Below are 22712 nucleotides of genomic sequence, written 5' to 3'. Positions count from 1 at the left end.
TTGACCCCATTTTAAAAACTACACCCCTTAATGTATTCACTGAGGGGTGTCATGTGTATCTTGACCCCACAGTTTTTTTAAGGAATTACTGCAATTTAGAGGAGAAAAAAAATTCATATTTTTGCTCACTGCGGCCCTCGGTCAGTGTTCCAGGCTCTTGGCTACCTGTGGCACCCAGGAGTAAGGAGACTTTAAATTTTCTGGGCCCTCCCCAGCTTCGGCGTTTACATCCGCCATTTTGAAGATGGGCGCATGCAGCGAAGTTGGGGAAAGGTCCACGGATAAAGATCCTATGGGGGGGACAACGCTGGAAGCCTTAGATACTTAATTTCATCTTCCCTCCCTCACAGAGTTCCAGAAGTGTTTTTATTCCAGCATCTCCATTATTCATGCATCTCCTTGTGTAATGCGTACGCATTTGTATACGCCCCATTGACTTCTGTGGGGATCTTTTGGTGTGCAAATACGCAGAAAAATAGAGCGTGTTTATGTTTTTTTGACCGACAAATATGCAAAATATGGAAATGTGAACAAACCCATTGAAATCAATGGCTTCTACAGTATTTTCTGTATACTGCGTACGCAAGTACACCCGGGTGTCTCTTTATTTTCCTGGCTACCAGGACTATTAAGGCTCGCGGTGTATGCTGCTGGTACAGGTCTGTGCTGCATATGTAAGGTGATACGCTCCTCTAGAAGTAATGGCGCTCTGTATGGCTGATCGATGGTTCCCTATGAGCTACCCTGAATATTGGTCTTAGTAAAGTACTGTATAATCTAGTTGGGAATGTCAGGTTTAGCGTTGGGAAAACCTAATTGTTTGCGTTTCTCCGTTTTGCAGGAAAGATGTCTCACACGTCACAGAAGCATCGAGACTTCGTCTCTGAGCCCATGGGCGATAAGCCAATTACAGCGCTGGCTGGTATTGGAGATGTTCTTGGTGGCAAATTAGAAGATCTAGGGTTTGACAAGGTAATACTTATGTCTAAGGCTGCCTTCACACTGGTGAGAAAAACGCGCAAGATTTCTGTGTTGCGAGACGCACAAGTCTCACACAGATATGAACCCCATTCTCTTGAATGGGTTCATTCACATTAGCACTTTCCTGAATGGCACGGCGATGTGATGCTACGCAGGAAACAAATCACAGCATGTCCTATCTTGTGATATCGCCCATTGTCTTCAATGGGGCCGGCAGAAGCAGCAGTGCAGGCCCCACTGAAAGCCATGGAAGAACTCTGCGATCCTCTGCTGTGGCGGGGATTCCCTTCATCTGCCCAGTGATGCGAGCCTATTTCCACATGAAAACTCCTCGCATCCACGGGGCTTTCACGTTCTGGCAAGTGCGATATTGGTCCGTGAATGATGACCTGTTATTGCCCTCGCCAGTGTGAAGGAGACCTAAGGGCCCATTTACACCGAACAGTGTTAGAATTCATTCGTGCAGCCTGTTTATACAGCAGATACATCGTTGGCTCGTTCACATTCGCTGTATAAGTGATGCGAACGACTGAACGAGCGCGGCTTAAACCGAACGATTAGTGAACAAGCCAACACTGATTTTTATGCCTGTATTAAATTAACAAAAATGGAACGATTATCGTTTATCATTTGGTCCTTGGCTGCGTTTACACTGAATGATTACACTGGGGAAACCAATTTTTGGTGACTGAGATGTTGGTACTTTTTTGGGGTATTTTGGGGTCTTAGATTCTGAAAATGAAAGTTTTTTTTCTCCATCAGGTTTGCTTCTCAAAATGTGACATATGTCCATATAAATGTATACATGTACACCTATTGTATTATACATGTAGTGACTGCCAATCAGAAGCTGAAGGTACAGAGATAAATCCCAAGAAGCCTAGAGCACTAACGAAACAAGCTTTCTGGGATTTCCTCTGATGAGATGTTTATGGACATTCGCGCTGGATGCTTCACCAGTAGTCCGCCATCATTTGTGTATCCCATGGTCTGCAGTCCTGTTCTTCTACGGCCCTTACTACTTGGTGGAGTCATTCACCCCGTTCATCACTTACATCATCAAGACAATCTGGAAATCCATCCACAATGACTGCAGGTCATGTAATCTGATGCTCATGTTACACCCAAGTGTTCAGGAACAGAAGTGCCTGTATGCTTCACAAGTTCACTGGAGTTTATGGCCTTAGGCTGGATTCACACAGGGCAGATTTGCTGCGGTTTTGCCGCAGCAGATCCGCCTGCGGCAAAACCGCCCGCGGCCGCTAATCTCGGGATTAGCCAGCCATGTGGATGAGATTTCTAATCCGCTGCGGTAAATCCGGTTGAAACCGCAGCTGCGGCCGCCGCGGTTTCAAAAGATGCAGCATGTCTATTTACTTTTTTTTGTTTGTTTATTTACATCGTGGCCGCGCTCTTCTCTATGGGAGCGCCGGCTGCAACGGAAAAGCATGCGGCCGAGCCGCTTCAAAGCCGCCGCGGCTTAAACCGCGGCGGTTCTCCCGGTGGAAATCTCACGGTTTTTGCTGCGGACAAACCGCGAGATTTCCGACGGGAATCCGCCCTGTGTGAATGCAGCCTTATAGTTCCCAAGGAAATACTTTACAACCATACAGACCAATGACCGCGCACGCCTCAAAGTTGCCCCTGAATCTTGGAAACGCTGGTCTTTCTTGAGTTCCTAAATTTGTGGCCCATCAAATTTACATGCGTTTAGCTTCTCCAGCCTCACAGGAAATGTTCTACATTTCTATTCAATGTCTTTACACATTGCTTCATCAACACAAGTTTGATGTACAGTGGTGGTGACATGTATCATATGTGCTAATAGTAAGCAAATGCTGGCGGGAAAATAAAGTAAATATAACAAGAATAGATAAGGGACATCAGGAATATCTTAAACAAAAAACTAGAGATCCTAGAATGAAGTGAATGGTATTTTCGCAATCGGTGGCACAAAAATACCCAGAATGAGGTCTAAAATTTCAGGTCTAAAAGGGCCTTAAACCCCTTCCCGCTCCAGGACATAAATGTACGTCCTGGAGCGTCGGGGTATGTATGAAGAGGTCGCGGGCGTCAGCTGTTTATTACAGCTGACACCCGCGGGCAATAGCCGCGATCGTCCGTTCAGCCAATTGCGACTATTAACCCTTTAAGTGCCGCTGTCAGTTCTAAAAGCGGATTTGTCCCGCGGTGAGATCGGGGGAGCCGTGCAGGTGTCATGGCAGCCGGGAGCCTTCTGAAAGGCCCCAGGGCTGCCTTGAGAGACTGCCTATCAAGCCATCCCTGTAAAATTGCAGTATGACGTAATGCTGTAGCATTACGTCATACTGCAGGAGCGATCAAAGCATTGCATATTGTACTCCCCCAGGGGTACTTAAATGTAAAGTAAAAAAAAAAATCAATAAAGTTTTTTTACTTGTGAAAAAAAAAGTACTAAAAGTTTAAATCACCCCCCTTTTGCCATATCTATAATTAAAAAATCTAGATAATAAAATAAAAATACATATCTGGTATCGCCGCGTCTGTAAAAGTCCGCTTTATCAAAGTAGCACATTATTTACCCCGCACAGTGAACGTTTTCGGAAAAAAACCCCGCCAGAAATGCACTTTGTCAGTCACTCTGTCTCCCAGAAAAAAGCGCAATAAAAAGCGATCAAAAAGTCCCATGTATTCCAAATTAGTACTAACGGAAACTTCAGGACATCCTGCAAAAAATTAGCCCTCGCTCAACCACGTCGACGGAAAAATTAAGTTATTGCGCGCACAAAATGACCGCAGAAAATAATTGAAAAAAATTAAATGTCTTTGAAAAAGAGTGGTATAGTAAAAAAAAAAAAACTAGACAAGTTTGGTATGGTAGTAATCGTACTGACCCATAAAATAAAGTTATGTCGCTTTTGTTGCAGTTTGTGCGCCGTAGAAATAAGACGCACTGAAAGATGGGGGAATGTAGTTTTTTTTCATTTTACTCCACTTAGAATTTTTTCAAAAGTTTTTCAGTACATTATATGGTACTTTAAATGGCACCATTGAAAAATACAACTCATCCCGCAAAAAACAAGCCCTCATACAGCGACGTCGATGAAATAAATAAAGGAGTTACGATTTTTTTAAAGGGGGGAGGAAAAAACGAAAATGGGGGGAAAAAGGGGCCGCGTCATGAAGGGGTTAAGGAGTGATGCGGTCCAATAAAATTGACCATTTCCATTATTGTATTGCGTTAACATTCAGTTGTCCCCATTTTATTACTTGTCTGCAAATCTGAGCCCTTGTGAGCACCTGCCTTCTGTTCACAGAATCCACATGGAGTTCCCCAGTCTTGCAAGGCCATTGTTACTACTTGTTAAGAGCGACTACTGTTTTCAGCAGTTTGCCACTTATGGGTTAATATGCCGTGGTTTTTAAGAAGTTGCAGGTTGAAAATTGCTGCATATGTGGACAACTGCTTTTTTTCGTGACAAACCCTGTGAGCGCTCTCCTTGGTCTATTGATGAAATTTTAATGTATGATCAATTTTTGAAATCAATGCTTCAGATTTCTAAAGTTTAACGTGTCCCCGAGACTCCCTAGTTTCCACATTCTCATATAGGTGGTTTTCTGAAGCTATTAAATACCTTTTTTTTTTTTTTTTTTTATAACTCGTTTTTATTGAAATTTTCATGGTATACAAACATGAGTATATTATAAATACAACTCAAAAAGAAGACCGTACAGCTTATATTACTTTTACAGATAAATTGCAGTGATCGATTATGAAACAATGCTGAACAATCTCTATAGTTTATATAAAGGTGATGATTAACTCTCGGTCGCCTATATGTCTTCAAACATTTTATTCCCCTCTCCCCCCCCCCCCCCCCCCCTCCCTCCATATCCCTTTATTAATCAACATTTTAATAAACATATAACATCCAACTGAATACAACTATCGTATATACTTCGTATCCCCCTAGCTCCTCCTCCCTTCCCCGGTCAGTCACGTTACTTTCAATAATCCTAGACTGTTCATATGATCATTATTATGGTACCAAGTAGTGTTGGTGAACTGGGACATACATTCTATAATTTCCCCGTGGCCAAGAAATTTTTCCATGAAATCCCTCCACTTTTTGAAAAACTTAGGGGCTTGAGATTCTGCACATCGTTCAATCTCAGTTCTTTCCATTTTCAGGAGGGGTTTTAACTGTTGTAAGACATCATTTATTCCCGGGGGTTTGGGCAGTAGCCAGTTGTTCAAAAGGCACCTCTTGCGGATCAGGAGTATGGTATGGGTCATATTAACCTTTCTCATCTGTTCTGGAAATTGGTGAAGTATAAATACTTGTGGTGTTAATTGCAGGTTCTGACCCCCTATGTCTTGCACCAACTTTTGGATCTCAACCCAGTATCTACCTATCTTCGGGCATTGCCAAATGCCATGTAAGAAATCAGATTTAGGCGTGGAGCATCTAGGGCAAGCTTGTAACCTTGTTGGGCCATTTGGATTCTGCGGTTTGTCAAACCCATAAATTGCTCCGTGGATTATTTTAAAATATGTTTCTCGCCACCGTTCATTTGAGATCGCCTTTCTCACAGAGATCCAGCTCTTAATTATTCCCTCGGGAAGTTCCGAGTCCTGTAGGTCGCGGGACCATTTTTTGAATAAGTTAGAGCTGTTCTCTGTCACCCACCCCTGTCTAAATTTGTTATATAAAACAGAAATTGAATATTTATGTGAGAGATTTATAACTAGTGTATCGATGGGGTTGGATATTGCCTCCTTTGTTATATCGGTTAGTCTTTTCTGTAAGAAGTTTCGTACTTGGGCGTATGGGAGGAAATGTGACGTCGGTAAATTGTGTTCTATGCACAGCTCCCTAAAAGACTTATATCTAGGGGCTTCTGGATGTATAAGGTGTTGAACTTTTATGATACCCCTCTGTCTCCACATTTTGAACTATTAAATATCTTGATAAGTCCAAGGAGATCACCTGGAATCATCTCCTTCTCCTCAGGACCATCAAATGGGATTTAACAGGTGGTCCAAGGACCTCTAGACTTGTTTTGGTCATTGTGTTATATACAAAATAAATGTTTTATGGCAAATACTGGATATTTTGCTGACTGAACCTATTAAAATACTGTCCAGTTTTTTTAGATCATTATCTGCAGACACGATCAAATTCATCTGGGCTAATAAAGCAGCTAGACTGGCACTTCCAATCATTTCTGCCTAAATCTAGTGGAGGTATGGGTTTGCCAGATATACAGAACTATTACCACGCTCCTTTCGCAAATAGTCTTAGACTGGTATAGACATCCATCTATTAACCCCTTAGTGACGGAGCTTTTTTGCTTTTTTTCCATTGTTTTTTCCTACTCCCTTTTAAAAAAATCGTAGTTCCTTTATCCATCGACGTTGCTGTATGAGGGCTTGTTTTTTGCGGGACGAGTTGTATTTTTCAATGGCAATATTTATCGTACCATATAATTTACTGAAAAACTTTTAAAAAATTCTAAGCGGAGAGAAATGGAAAAAAAACGACATTCCACCATCTTTTGGTGCGTCCTGTTTCTACGGCGCACAAACTGCAACAAAAACGACCTGATATTTTTATTCTATGGGTCAGTACTAGAGATGAGCGAACGTACTCGGTAAAGCACTACTCGTCCGAGTAATGTGCTTTATCCGAGTACCTCCCCGCTCGTCCTGAAAGATTCGGGGAGCGCCGCGGAGCGGGGAGCTGCAGGGGAGAGCGGGGAGGAACGGAGGGGAGATCTTTCTCTCCTTCTCTCCTGCCCGCTCTCCCCTGCTCCCCGCCGCAACTCACCTGTCAGCAGCGGCGCTCCCCGAATCTTTCAGGACGAGCGGGGAGGTACTCGGATAAAGCACATTACTCGGACGAGTAGTGCTTTACCGAGTACGTTCGCTCATCTCTAGTCAGTACGATTACTACGATACCAAACTTATATGGTATTTTTTTGCTGTAGTACTTGCATCTTTTTTTAAGATATTTTATTTTTTTCAATTATTTTCTGCGGTCATTTTGTGCGCGCAATAACTTTTTTTTTTTTTTTTCCATCGACGTAGTTGAGGAAGGGCTCATTTTTTGCGGGTTGTCCTGTAGTTTCTGATAGTATCAATTTGGAATACATACGACTTTTTGATCAATTTTTATTGCGTTTTTTCTGGGAGACAGGGTGACTAAAGTGTATTTCTGGCCTTCTTTATTTTTATTTTTTTTCAGACGACGTTCACCGTGCAGGAAAAATAATGCGCTACTTTGATAGATCGGACTTTTACGGACGCGGCGATACCAAATACATATATTTTTAGTTTTTGATTTAGATTTTTTAATAGATATTGCAAAAAGGGGGGTGATTTAAACTTTTATAACTTTTACTTTTTTTTACAATTAAAAAAAACTTTATTGATCTTTTTTTTTACTTTACTTTGAAGTCCCCCTGGGGGACTTTAACATGCGATACTTTGATCGCTCCTGCAGTATGACTTAATGCTATAGCATTACATCATACTGCTATTTCACAGACAGCCTATGAAGCCACCCCACGGGGATGGCTTGATAGGCAGTCTGCTAAGGCAGCCCTGGGGCCATTCATTAGGCCCCGGCTGCCATGACACCTGCACGGCTCCCCCGAACAGCGTTCGGGGGATTTAAATGCCGCTGTCAGAATTGACAGCGGCATTTAAAGGGTTAATAGCCGCAAACGGCCAAGCGCAGCGATTGCCCGCGGGTGTCAGCTGTAATAAACAGTTGACGCCCGTGCTGTATGGAAGGAGATAGCGGCGCTATCTCCCTCCATACACGTCCTGCGACAGCAGGACGTAGAAAGACGATAGCGCCGTCACTAAGGGGTTAAACAATGGGTGTCCATAGAACATATTTGCCTCCTTGCTATATCTCCTACCATAGATGAATTCCCTATTTTCACATCTCTAAGGTCGCACCCAACCATAGGCCCACACTAATGGCATGCCCCCTTCTCCCTCCCCTTTATTCCCTATTTTGGGAAACCCAGAATTTGTCGCAGGCTTATCCCCAGGTCCCCTCAGTTCAGGGTACCGCAGGTCGGTGTTGGGCTCTATCAGGAGTTAATTTTGCTCTCAAATGGATCTAATGGGTGTTTGGAATCCTGTCCAGTTGGGCTTTTGGAGATCTCGTCATCTTTTACAGTTTTTGAGCTCAATGTCTTAACTTGAAGGATTTGGTCAATCTGTGCCATCTTTTGAAAGCACATCACGGGTGAGACCCGATCCCAATCTGTTTGCTTTGGGGTTTTTTGTGGTGTTTTTTTATATAAACACTTTTGCTTTATCCTCCAAGATTTCAAAACAGTTTACGTAAATGGGAGAAATAGTTAAACCTCTCCTTCACCCCAGCACAACTGGACAGAATCTTCAAATTCACCCACACATCCTCCATTACTAGTAAGCTTCATGAGGTGTGATATAAAGTGCTGTCCCATTGGTAGTATATCCCCACCAGACTGCATGCTATGTATCCTTCCTACTCTTCGCTATGGTGAACGGAAGGTTCTCTCCTATGTATCTTTTGGGAGTGCCCATAAGTGTTCTGTAACTTTTATTTTTTAGGAGGGGATTCGCCATATCATTTGCAAATTCCCAAATCTCTGGCTTTATTCCTTTTGCATCTTCCTGATTTTTCTCGATTTATTTTTTGCAAATTCTTAAACGTCTTATTAACACAGCTAGGGCTCCCAACCCAGCTCTCCCGGAAGTGCATCGTATCTCCTTCCCACCACTGTGGAATTGGAGACGGTACAAGTGTTCTTATTCAAGGCAGAATTTATTGCATATTTCCTTTTTATAGGAATTTAGAAACCTTTTGAAATGTTATATTCAACTAAGCCACTATACCGTATATCAAAAACATTGGTAACTAGGATATGGATATGGCAAGAGAAAGTCCATTATTGCCTATCTCCTTCATCAGACAAGCTATCCTTATGCTGCTCCTTCAAGGCTTTTAGTTGAGATGAATTGTCACTTAAAACATGTCATATTTATAAAGGAGTCCTGATACAATTGCACATATATGGTAAAGACTGCAGTTTATGTTAAATGTAACTTGTTCTGAAAACAAATGTTGACATGCTCATCTTAAGAAAAATATATATATTTTTTTTATTTTTCAGGCCTACGTGCTTCTGGGACAATTTCTAATTCTAAGGAAAGATTCAGATGATTTCTTTAAAGACTGGCTGAAAGATTCCTGTGGGGCAAATTCTCTGCAAGCTGAGTTGTGTTCTTCCTGCCTGAAGGAATGGTGTTCATCGTTCTTGTGATGCTCGTGCAGAGTCTTTTGTTCATATTGAGGTTCTTATGCTCCTCGTACACCGGACGATTCTCATTTGCCTAACCGAACGAGCTGGTGACGTCATCGTGTTGACGTGAAGGCCAAGCGACCTGTACATCCCAGTTTTAGGTGCTTAAAACCCTTTTGGTTCCATTATCACATGGACTTAGACATGTTCTGACTGGTATTGTCCCAGTAGACAAAGACTGAGAATCTGTGGTGTAAAGTGATGGTGGTGCATCGGGGCTGCTGTCCTTCATAATGTTTTTAAGGCTTTTGTTAATAAAGCTGATTTCTGCAACTGTGTACTTTGTGGTTCAATTCTCTACCGTCTTCATCAGTTTCACCTAAAGAAAGTTGAAGTTGCCAGATGGGGAATGAAGTGAGTGCTTTGGTGTCCAAGTCCGAGTGAATCGCTGTCTCTAGCACCAATCCATGGGGCACTGTTCTAGGCATAACTTGGTGCTCCACATGTCTCCGTATTGGATTGCTGTGTCCTTTTTGTTTCCGTGGCAGTTCTGTTCACTACTGTTTTATGACAATATTGAATGTTGCACGCCATTTATTAAATCTGTCACATTTTATATTCCAGAAGGGGCAGTGCTTTTTGGTTTAGTCACTGACTTTTTACACCAGACTACTCGTGACGTAGGGAATCTTGTCAATTACTGAGCCCACTTTGCTAATGAGAATCGCATAGAGGAGCTTGTGTAGTGCAAGCAGTAATTCTTTTGTGAATGTCTTTATTCAAATTTAGATTGGGAGTGTGTAGCGACAACGCTACAAATCACATGTATCTGAAGCCCATGCTCTCTGACAGGTTCCTTCACATTAGCAATGCTTTGTAGGCTGCTACATTGCACAAAAAAATTATGGCATGCTATATATTGCCGCAAGATGTGGTGATTTGTAGCCTGTGTAGGAAATCCTACCATTTCCCCTAAAATAAGCCCTAGCTGCCTTTAAAAAAACAAACAAACATTACATTACCTAACAGGCGCTGTCCGCTCCACTGCACTTCTCCTCCTGAAGCTCCACAATATTTGTCTGAACTTCTGCTTCCTTGTCAGGAGGTTCATAAAACCCGCCTCCAAGAAGGGCTGGCTCTGAATGGTTGAGCTGTGGCGCTCGATGAACCAATCAATGCAGCACTCGAAGTAATCAGAGCCAATGCTTCCTGGAGGCAGGAGACCAGGAAGTGGCATCTGAAGACTGCAGAAAAGTGTGCCGGAGCTTTGGGAGGAAAAGAGTGGCAGAGTGAACAGCGCCTGTTAGGTAATGTATTGGTTTATTCTTTTTAAATGCCACTATGGCTTATTTTCAGGGTAGCGCTTATATTTCAAGCCCCCTCCTCCTGTAAATCCTGGAAAGAATGCTACAACATTGCCATTGCCATAAGAAAACACAGAAATTGCAGAAGCACAGCTGCGATATCTGTCGCCTGTGTGAAAGAGGCCTAAGTCGCAATGTCTACACAATCACCAATTCTTGCTAGCTGAAGTTGTCCTTCCTAGGTGAACTTTTGAGTGTTTTTGCGGCAAGGGGGGATATTTTGCCTTTTTTTTTTTTCTTCATGCCCTGTCAAGAGCTGTACTGGCAGCTGGTTGGATAAGAAGGCCAAGTGCTATGTAATGGAGCAACCGCCAGAGCTACCTTGTTGTGCATAGGCTGGGTGTATACTAGCTGTAACAGTCAGTTGTGTCTGAGATACTCAGGTGCACCTCGCATGAGACAAGACTGACAGCAATCCGTATACCGGACAGGAATGGGACACGCTGTGAGGTTTTTTTCACACATACCATTGGTTTGTATGCATAGTCCTATAAGCTATAATGGGGCTGCGTGCTGTCTGTGGAATTACATGGGCAGCACATGGCCCCAAAGTGCGTTAAGGCCTCTGACACAATCACTTGATAAACCTCCCAGGTCTGGCTGCTTGGATGTGGGTGGTGGCCTGCGGGCAATTGCCCTTATTTTGCCTTCCTGGTGATGCAGCCCTGGATGTGAACAAGTAGCAATTCTGTCCACGTTTTATCTCAAAATGATGGACTGCTGCCATTAAAGAGTGCATGTACCAGTTCCCCATAGTAGTTGTGCAGCAGTTAGGCTTTCTTCACACATACTGGTAGATTCACTCAGTCGCCTTCACACAGCTGTATTTGCCAATACGCAGAGAATAAAACGCATTGCTTTCTATGGATTCATCCACATTTCCGTATTTTGCGTGCGCATTTTTTGTTGCAAAAAAAACAAAAAACATGATCTATTTTTTTGTGCGTGTTTGCGCACCATAATTTCCTATAGAAGTCAATGGGGGATGCCGAAATGTGCACGCAATATGATGCGTGAATCAATACGCAATTGCGCAGGACTGGAACGCAGACATTTTAATCAGTCCATCTTTGTCACACGTAAATGAACATGACTTGCGGGTGCAAAAAGTATAGTAAAATACGTCAACGCACAGGCAAAAAAGCATTCTTTGTCCAACAAAAAAGCTATGCTTATGCACGTGTAAATGTGCTTACGCTTGTATGAAGCCAGCTTTAGCGGCCTCTCACACGGCCGTAGGCGGATTTACGTGCGCCTGCTGCACTGTAAAAACGCGTTAACGGGCGAACAAATCTAACATTTGTGCGCCCGTTCAGACGGCCCAAGCCTGGCGCATATACGCTGAGACAGCAATGCCATTGAGCGGGGAGAGACAACTTAGCTCTGCTAAGCTGTCTCCCCCTTCCCTCCCCCTCTCTGACTCACCACCTCTCTCCTCCCCTCCGGCTGTTTGCAATGGGAGGGGAAGGGACGGGGGGGGGGGGGGGGGGGGGAGGACATAGCTAAGCTCCCACCTCCTCCCAGCCCCTTGTCTGCAACCAGCAATGAGAAGGGGTGGAGCTCTGTCCCGCCCCCTCCCATTGCAAAGAGCCAGAGGGGAGGAGAGAAGGGGGAGGGAGCTTAGCAGTCATGCTGCTAAACTCCTTCCCACCTCCTTCCTCCGGCCGCTGTCATTGGCTCCTATAGAAGTCTATGCAGTGGCTGACGTGTTCCAGGCAGAAAGATAGTTCCTGGACTATCTTTGCTGCCTGGTGCTATATTGGCCAGCTGGGCGCTTTTACGCTGCAAGAATACGTCTATGTGATATGATGCGTTGGATTCCAATGCATCTGATGCTAGTGTAAATCAGCCGACCGTGAAAACGGCGGCTGATATATGCTCGTGTGAATGAGCCCTTAGAGTGGTGCTTTATAGGCCGGTCTAAGTCTAAAGTGCTCCAGTTGGACGTGCACCTGATTTACTAAGTGCTCACATTGTAATAAATTCGGTGCATGTCTGACTCCCCGTGCATCACTGAAGGAAACCACCTTGTAGCTGGTATAGCGTTTTGCCACTTTCTGGGGTAAATTGTAGTAAATCTGCCAGGCCACCTGCTACCACTAGTCCTTGCCACATTTTCTAGAGAAGGGGCATGGGTGGTGGCAAAAACTAAATAATTTCACATTTTTGCACAACTATAGCATGTGCAAAAAATGTGTGACTATTTTACACCAGAAAACTTGCGAATTTTACATGATAAATTCCCCCAATCGTCTTTTTGTTGCAGCTTTTTTGAACTTTAAAAACCAAATGGAAAAAACCCCTCTAATTTATGGGGTTTCTTGGGTAGCCAAGTTCACAATGCGGGGAGAAGTCTATGAGAAAACGCAAGGAAAAAAAAGCCAAACCTAGAACATGCTCCAATTTGCCGAAAATGCGATGGACCCAGACAACGCAATTCCGACCAAAAAAAAAAAAAAATGCAGTGTTTGTAGTGCATTTAATTATTTGCCATTGACTGACAGCTAACGGCAAAAAAGCTGCAAAAAAAGCAGCCTTAGGGCTCATTCACAGGAACGTAGGTCGGCCACCGTTTTCAAGGCCGAACGATATACGCTACCATCTGAGCTTCCCCCTTTCCTCTCCCTCGCCGGCTGTTTGCAATGCAATGGAAGGGGGCAAGGAGAGGGCGGAGCTAAGCTCCCGCCCCTTGTCTATAGCCAGCAATGAAGGGGTGGGGCAGAGCTAAGCTGTGCCCCATCCCATCCAGCCTCTTCCCATTGCAAACAGCTGGCGGGGAGGAGAAAGGCAGAGAGCCAGCGAGAGGGAGGGAAAGGGGAAGACAGCTGAGATGGTAGCGAATATCTTCTGGCCGTGAAAACGTTGGCCGACATATGCCCGTGTAAATAAGCCCTTAGGCTGGCATCACACAAGCGTGCACATATTTGCGTGTGCCTGAGTGCTGCGTATTCGCAGAATGAACCATGCTTTTTTGCACTCGTATCGGCATATTTTACTGTACTTTTTGCGCCCGCCAGGCATGTTCATTTGCACGTGGCAAACAAAGATGCACCAATTGAAATGGCTAATTAATCTTAATGAGTTCCAGATGTGTTAATTTTCCTGTTCATCTCCTTGCATATTACGCGTATTTGTGAACCGTCAATGACTTCTATTGGAACCTTTGGTGCACAAATACACAAAAATAGAGCATGTTTGATTTTTTTCTGGTCAACTGAAATGCGTGCGAAAATGTGAATGAACCCATTGAAATCAATGGGTTCTATTCCCTGCATATTGCGTGCATAAATACGCCCGTGTGAAGCCGGCCTTACAGAGGTAAAGCAACAGTGATTCCACGCTGTTGCACAATACTTTATTGCGAAAAAGGACTCAAACGCGTAGCCTTGCACCTTCCTTCCACAAAGCTGTATGTTTTACGGTTGTTTTCCCTATAAGGGCGCCTAACCACTTGCGGTGCCGATTTTCGCGCGTGAAAAACGCTGCGTTTTCGCTGCGTTTTTTTGCGGCGTTTTTTGCAGCCCTCCATTGACAATCATGGGTGCATTAAGAGAAAAATAAGGAGACATATGCAACTGACAGTTCCTATGTGAAAAAAACCCACGAAACGGAAAAAAAAACCCAGATGGACAAGAACACATTCTATACTAATTGCTCTTGAGAAAAAATCGCAAGTGGGTAGGCGCCCTAAAGCAGGAGCTTTTTAGTCCCAACACAGCACATGGCGCTGGATCCTTGCTGCTTCTCTTGATATGGTGGACCCCTCGCTATCGCGCCCGGACCCATGGCGGGAAGGTGGTGAATGCTGACTTGGTGGACTTGTGTGTTTTCACCAGCTCTATTATTGTGGTATATTGAAAGAAAATTTCGAACCGGCGATCTATGTTTATCAGGAATGTTTATTGTGTATTTTATGTATCCACAGAGGCCACAAAAGTGACATAAAAGACGATTTCTGCCAAAATGGGGAGGTTTTTCTATTCACTGTTATTAATAGTGACAATTCTACGAAGGACCTGTGAAAGTAGGTGTGAATGTTCTTGTCTAGTCTATTTGTGATTAGATCTTACTGCAGCTTCACATAAATATAGGTGCTATTGTGCATGCTTTAGCGCAACGTATTTGCGTTTTGAACGAAGTAGATTTGCGTATCGGCACATTTTACTGTCCTTTTTGCCCACACGGCACGTTTATTTGCGCATGAGGCACTACCACACCCTATTTAGCCTAATGAGGTCTAGATGTGTTCTTTTTTTCATGGAATTGTGCAGTGTATTGCACATTTACGTGCACATTGAGCATGCATTTGCTTACCTCGCATAGGAAGAACCAAACCTATTGAAATCAATGGTTTCTATTCTCTGCGTATTTTTTTCACACAAATTTTCCACATAGAAATACGTCAGTGTTGGGGCTTATTCAGACGGGTGTTTATCGGCTGAGTTTTCACACCCAGCGGATATATGCTGCCCCTCTCTGCAAGCGGAGGAGGCGGGACGGGATAGGAGCAGTGCACCGAGCTGCCGCCCCCTCTCCGCCCCTCGCCACTGTTTGCAATGGGAGGACCGAGATAGGGGCAGAGCTAAGTTCCACCCCGCCCTGTCCCTTCCAATTACAAACAGTGGCGAGGGGCGGAGAGGGGGCGGGAGCTCAGTGCACTAGCTCTTGAAACTGGACTGATATACGCCCGTCTGAATAAGCCCTTAAGCCGTATTTAGGGCTTCTTCACCCTACCATGTTTGCGCATGCAAAATCTGCATGTACTTAACACAGAGAATAAAACCAATTGTTTTAAATGGATTTGTTTGAGTGCATTTAGTGTGCACGAGAAAAAGTAGGACCTGCTGTATTTTTCTGCTTTTTGTAAAGCAGAAGCCCCATAGGGTTAGCCCCACAGATTATGTACCTCTTGAAATCTTGTTCATACGCAAATACGCCCTGGGAGTGTTTTTGCTCATACAGTCATGTGAAGCCGCCCTTATGAACAAATTTGCACAACACAACAAACTATGGCCAGATGGAAGGGGAAGTAGTTCGTAGGAAATAGTTATGGGCTTATCATATCTAAGTGTCGCTGGTGAAGCTCATAGCGTTTGTGTAAAAGCTGTACTGGGTCTTAGGGATGTCATACTATATAAAGCCATGTTCACTATACAGGTATTCATCTATTATGTAGATACTACATATACTACGGTAGCATGATTATGTCAAGGGAGATATGTCATGAAGCTTCCTGTGACAATAAGGCCTCTCTCACGCGGGCGACAGCGATATCAGCATGAGAAAATCACAGCGATATCGCAGCTGTGTTTTGAGCAGTATCACTGAGTTTTCTTGTGGTGACATCACGATTTTGTGGCGCTCTTTTTTTTGTTCGAATTTACGGGGGGTTGAAATATAAGTCCTACCCCAAAAATCAGTCTTAGCTACATTAACCCTTTCTAATCCATTTATTTTTTCTCATCCATTCTCCCCAGCTCCAAATAAATTGCAGCTGGGGAGAATGGATGAGAAAAAATAAATTTTCCCTTCACCCTCCTGATCTGACAGAGTTCAGGAGGGTGCAGGCAGTCACTACACCGTGGGGGGAATGCGGAAGTAATACTTCCGCATTCTCCCTTCAACCCCCAGCCTCGGCAATCATGTGACAGCTGTGGTCAGGTGACACCGGCGGTCACATGATCGCCAGGCGGAAACTCCGTGCATTACATAGCGCTAATTGAGTGCTGTGTAATGTGTAAAAGAGAAGGCAGAAAGGGTTAAAAACCCTTTCTTCCTTCTCCTCGGGGGTCCTCGATGAGGATCAGTGCAGGAGTGCATCTGCACCCGATGTGTCTGACGACCGGATGCAGATGCACTCCTGCACTGCAGTGTCGGGCCTGTCCCGACATCGGAACTGTGGAGGAAAATGATGATGTCGGGGCAGGCCCGACATTGGATTCGAAAGGGTTAAAAAAAACAAGAAAACAATACACTACCTAACGGGCGCTGTCCGCTCCACCGCACTTCTCCCTGGCAGTTCCTTGGCAGTTGTTTGTAATCTTCAGTTACCGCTTCCTGGTTCGGGGGTTCAAAAATCCAGGAAGAGCTGGTTCTGATTGGTTCTTAAGTGCCGCAACTTAGCCAATCACTGCAGTGCTCGATGAACCAATCACAGCCATTCAATGCGATGATGCACTCGGCAGCAAAGCCCAATGTGCATGTTGCTAGAAGCCGCAGTTGCAATGACTAATGTTGCCAATGACTTTTACCAAGGCAGGATCAATCAGGATCAACTACAAATACTTCTATCATTTATCATTATTATCGCTAATTATTGTGATGAGTTGGACAGTGTAAACTGTCCTTTAAGGGCTTTCATCCACTAGCGTTTTTTTTTAATGCTGAAATATCGCTGCGTTTTTTCCAACGGGACTTTCTAATGTTAAAATCGCATTCCACAAAAATTGCAAGTTCCTGCTTTTGCGATTTTTGTGTGATGCAATTTTAACATTAGAAAGTTCCATTGAAAAAAACGCAGTGATATCGCAGCATTAAAGAAAACGCTAGTGGGTAAAAGCCCTAAAGGAGTTGTTTGGGACTTTTATTATTAATGACCTAGCCTCAGGATATGTCATCCATAGTTGATCGGTGGGGATCTGCCACTCAGGATCTCTGCTGATCACTGACCCCACTGTCAGTGTGGTCAATACTGGTCAGATAGCGCCGTCAACATTGTAGCAGTCCTGTTTGGTACTCCAGACGTAACTACTATTGAATTAAACAGGAGCAGCATCTGCACTACCAAATTGAGCCACTGCAATACGGACATCGCTATCTGCTTCCAGAGCTGTCCACATGGAGTGCTCCTGCACAGGATCTTATGTGCAATTGCGCACACCTCAGCATATCATGGCATTTTACTATACGTTTTTGCAACCGCAAGGCAGGGTATTAAGCCTAATGAGGTCCAGATGTGTTGTTTTATTTTCATGGAATTGCGCATTTAGATGCCTCTCATAGACTTCTATGGGGAACTCATGGTGCGCAAATGTGCACGAAAATGGAGCATGCTGAGTTTTTTTGTGTGCGCAAAATGTGAAAATTCTTTGCATATTGCATGCACAAATATATCCGTGTGAAGCCGCCTTGACGGTAGGTCCAGCAATCAGTTGATCAGCAGGGATCCTGAGCGGCGGACCCCCGCGATTCAACTATTGATTATCCACTGGGGTATGTCATTATCTTTAACTATAAAATTACACTATTGTAGGTGGGATACTAGTTTCCCTGAGGAAGCCGCCATTTGGCAGCAATACTCCAGGGGTCCATACTACGGACAAATATTTTTGTGGCTATTTAAGGCTGTATGGGTTCAGCAGATGCTTAATCATGGTCTATTAAAGGGGTTGTCCCGCGCCGAAACGTTTTTTTCTTTTTTTTCAATAGCCCCCCCCCCCCCCCCCCCCGTTCGGCGCGAGACAAACCCGATGCAGGGGTTAAAAATAAAAACCGGAGAGTGCTTACCTGAATCCCCGCGCTCCGGTGACTTCTTACTTACCTGGTGAAGATGGCCGCCGGGATCTTCTCCCTCGGTGGACCGCAGCTCTTCTGTGCGGTCCATTGCCGATTCCAACCTCCTGATTGGCTGGAATCGGCACGTGACGGGGCAGAGCTACGAGGAGCCGCTCTCCGGCACGAGCGGCCCCATTGAGAAAAGCAGAAGACCGGACTGCGCAAGCGCGTCTAATCTGGCGATTAGACGCTGAAAATTAGACGGCACCATGGAGACGAGGACGCTAGCAACGGAACAGGTAAGTGAATAACTTCTGATAACTTCTGTATGGCTCATAATTAATGCACAATGTACATTACAAAGTGCATTAATATGGCCATACAGAAGTGTATAACCCCACTTGCTTTCGCGGGACAACCCCTATGTCTGTGATCTCCATACCATATCATTAACCCGTTTAGGACCAGACACTGTAAATTTACTGCACCTGGTCCTGGGCCTAAAGCCTAGCCATATGTAAAATTACAGCGGGGCTTTAAAGGGGTTGTCTCGCGGCAGCAAGTGAGGTTATACACTTCTGTATGGCCATATTAATGCACTTTGTAATGTACATTGTGCATTAAATATGAGCCATACAGAAGTTATTCACTTCCCTGCTCCGTTGCTGGCGTCCCCGTCGCCATGGATCCGTCTAATTCTGATGTCTTCTTGCTTTTTTAGACGCGCTTGCGCTGTGCGGTCTTCTTCCTGGTGAATGGGGCTGCTCGTGCCGGAGAGCTGGTCATCGTAGCTCCGCCCCGTCACGTGTGCCGATTCCAGCCAATCAGGAGGCTGGAATCGGCAATGGACCGCACAGAGCCCATGGTGCACCATGGGAAAGGACCCGCGGTGCATCGTGGGTGAAGATCCCGGCGGCCATCTTGGTGAAGGAAGAAGAAGGAAGACGTCGCAAAGCGGGGATTCAGGTAAGAAATATGTTTTTTTGTTTTTTTTAACACATCCCTTGGGGTTGTCCTGCGCCGAACGGGGGGCCTATGGAAAAAAAAAACCCGTTTCGGTGCGAGACAAACCCTTTAAGCCTCTTGCTCTGCAATCAAGCAGAGACAGGACGGGTTGTCAGCTGTTAGTGACAGCTGATAACGCAGAGGAGGAGGCAGGATGGTTTTTTAACCCTTTCTGCCTTTTCCTTCCCCGAGTACACAGCGCTCATAGAGCACTGTGTACTGAAAAGTGGAAGTGTAGCTTTCACTACGGGAGTCGGGGGTGGGTCACGTGACTGCCGGCATTCCCTGCTATAGCAGAGCTGCAGGGTTTTACTAGACCCTGACCAGCTCTGCCAGTGACTAATGTCACTACAGGGGTTGCATTCCCCTGTAACTAGGGCTCCAATAGATGCTTCAGTGGAAAAGTGTCAAATTTAAAAAAAAAGCGTGAATGTCCCCCAGAGGTCTTACATGACGTCATGGGGGACACAGATAGTAAAAAACATAATTACATAAATAAGTAAAATAAAATTACAGAATAAAACAACAATGTATACATAAGAAAGAAAATAACCCAACACCGAGGCCAACCAAAACCGTCGCTATAAGCGCCCTGTAAACCAAAACCATACATATTCTATATCAAAACGTCCGAAACAAAATAAGGAACCTGTTCTCATACTTTATTTTAGCGTAAATATAATAATTTTAAGAAAAATAACTAGAAATGTTAAAGAAATCATACGTCATGGAAAAAAATACGCAGCAAAAACAATTTTGATAGCTAAAGGAAAAAAATAGGGCAGTAAAACCACCACATGGGTAAAATCCCTAAAAAGTGTCTGGTCTTTTAGGTACAAAACAGCCTGGTCCTTAAGGGGTTAAATATTGTCTTGTGGACCTAGGTATGCATACCCTTTCTCTAAAATGCACATGCACTGTTGGTATCTATTTAAGTGACTTAAAGGGGGTTCTCCCACTTATAGATGGTTTCAAACAGCTACGGGCATTGCACAGTGGCCTGGCATGGTACTGCATGACAAATCCTATTGAAGTGAATAGGAATTAGCAATGCCTGCAGTACCAACCTGAGCCACTGTGCTATGTACAGAGCTGTCTGAAAACCGCTAGTGGTGGGACGACCCCTTTGATGAAATTTTCCCTACTTATTTATCTATGGGTATCCCTTTTGAGACTTGTACTCTTTACTGGCCGGATATAATGCTTTTTAAGTTCCTGTTTTGGAGTAACGATTGTAATAAGATTTTTGTGATTTTTCTCAATGGCATGTACTAATTTCTTGTTGTTACCAAGTAACTTTATTAAGAGTATGGAACTCTTAATAAACCTGCTGCATCTTTCTCCATCACAAAGCTGCTTAAGATGCCAGTCTTTAGCAAACTCCATCCTATGTGTCAGATGTTGCCATTGAGAAACCTTACCCTTATTATTGCTCCAGGATATTTTTGAGAAACAAGTTTTGAGATAATCAATAACATGCTTAAAATGTTTTATTGCGTGTTAATAGGTTGTGGAGTTTTGAAGGATACATCAGAAAATGTAATGCAACGTGGGGCATCAAGCGAAGAATGGCCTTGGCAGGTCTATATGAAGCCAGATTTCGGTCATATTTGCTCAGGCACTATCATAAGTGAATTTTGGATTTTGACCTCCGCAAATTGTTTTACTGACATGTAAGTAATCCATATCCTGATATGATTATAGTCCTCACCCGCATGACCATGGCATTCATAGAATCATTTCCAACTGGAAGAATATGGGGTCCTTTGTATTTCTTTGAGCAGGACATGCCCTAAAGCAAAGAGCTGTAGAAATTGTAAGCCTGCTTAACCAGTATCGGACAGTGTAGGCATATACCCAACTGACCAGGTAAATGTTAATGCCCAGTTGTCAATTTATTCATACATTTTAAGAGGAATGATACAGTGCTCCAAAATGATTACATCATGGCGAATCCAAGTTTTTACTAAACAAGAGATTTTTGGTTCTGCTTTATAAGATCCACTCGTTTCCAGTTATAAAATTACTCTTGATATTGTATATGTATAAAGACAGTTGTCAGTATCACAAGTATGGCTTAGGTTACGTTTAGAGATGAGCGAGTATACTCGCTAAAGGCAATTGCTCGAGCGAGCATTGCCTTTAGTGAGTATCTCCCCGCTCGAGACGGAAGGTTCGGGTGGCGGCGCGGGGGAGCTGTGAGTAGCGGCAGTCAGCAGGAGGGAGGGGGGGGGGGAGAGAGAGATCTCCCCTCTGTTCCGCCCCGCTGTCACCCGCAGCTCCCTGCCCGCTGCCGGCACCCGAACCTTCCGTCTCGAGCGGGGAGATACTCGCTAAAGGCAATGCTTGCTCGAGCAATTGCCTTTAGCGAGTATACTCGCTCATCTCTAGTTACGTTCATATTTTGTTTCCTTTAATAGGTTAGGTGCATGCACTGGCCATGGCATATATGCCAAAAATATTCATAGCCTTTAATAGACTAGATGTATGCAAAAAAGAGTCCTGGACGCATACCTTTTTTTCAACTGTATTGAAAACCACAGTCCACTACACTTTTAAATGTAGTGGCATCCCGCAAAAAACGTATAGTGCAAGATCTACTATTTTCGTCCTAAATGGCATAGATTTTCCTATGTATCAACCAGAGGGATCAGCCCTATTCTCATTTGCACAAGGACAGACTAGAAACAATAGGATGAAACTGAAAGGGAGGAGACACAGGTTACATATTAGACAGTGAGGGTGATCAATGAGTGGAACAAGTTGCCACGGAAGAGTGGTGAGTTTTCCTTCAATGGAAGTCTTCAACTAAAGGCTGGACAGACATCTATCTGGGATGATTTAGTGAATCCTGCCTTGAATAGTGAGCTGGACCCGATGACCCTGGAGGCCCCTTCCAACTCTACCATTCTATGATTCTATGAATAAAGACAAAATGTGAACATAGCCTAATAAGAAGCCTCTGCCATTGACAGCCAAATAGATCCCAACTTTCATTCCTTAAGTGAAGGAACCATTCCTTACCAAAAGCAAAAAAGTGTTGATTGTTTTTCACTCTGAATTTAGGATTTGTCTTAAGAATTAATTTTCTATGAGTTTTTCTTTTAATGTTTTTGTTTAAGGACAACTACCATACTTATGAAAGTAGGAGAACTAAATCTTGATTTTCAAGGAGAGGTTTACCCAATAAGGAAACTGGTACGCCATCAGAATTACAACGAAAACTTATTGAACAAGAACATTGCCTTACTGGAGACCTCGAAGCCAATCATATTTAATGACATGGTCCTGCCGGCATGCTACCCCGATGATAAACTGCTAGATGCTGAACTCCTAGTCAACTGCCGGGTAGCAACAACAAAAGAAAGTACACAAGGTGGAGTATATTATATCGCAGGATACTTTAGAGAAACTGGTCCTGCTAGGCCGCTAATTGTGCTGTAGTGAGATGTGCGGCCTTATGCTGCATATTAGTTATAGCTTAATGAGGACAAACCTTTAGAACACATGTCTTTCTTCCAGATGGATCTGATAATACTGCAATTGTTCTGATGCTAACTCAGTTTACTCCCATTCATTGTG

General features: G+C 43.9%; 1 protein-coding gene across 3 annotated transcripts in view; it reads left to right on the top strand.

Annotated features, from left to right (window-relative positions):
* Positions 1-9597, top strand: part of LOC136619779 (barrier-to-autointegration factor-like protein) — a 40925-nt gene extending 31328 nt beyond the window's left edge. For all 3 annotated transcript variants that reach the window (XM_066594541.1, XM_066594542.1, XM_066594543.1), the window contains exons 2-3: positions 842-972; positions 9139-9597. In XM_066594541.1, the coding sequence (XP_066450638.1) occupies positions 847-972; positions 9139-9288 (276 nt within the window). In that variant the 5' untranslated portion in view covers positions 842-846 and the 3' untranslated portion in view covers positions 9289-9597. The remainder of the gene's footprint in view (positions 1-841; positions 973-9138) is intronic.
* Positions 9598-22712: the final 13115 nt, after the last annotated feature.

This window comes from Eleutherodactylus coqui, chromosome 3, assembly GCF_035609145.1.
Source record: "Eleutherodactylus coqui strain aEleCoq1 chromosome 3, aEleCoq1.hap1, whole genome shotgun sequence".
NCBI classification, from domain to species: Eukaryota; Metazoa; Chordata; class Amphibia; order Anura; family Eleutherodactylidae; genus Eleutherodactylus; species Eleutherodactylus coqui.
The sequence above is the reverse complement of the archived record's forward strand: the minus strand, read 5'-3'. Positions and strand labels throughout refer to the sequence as shown.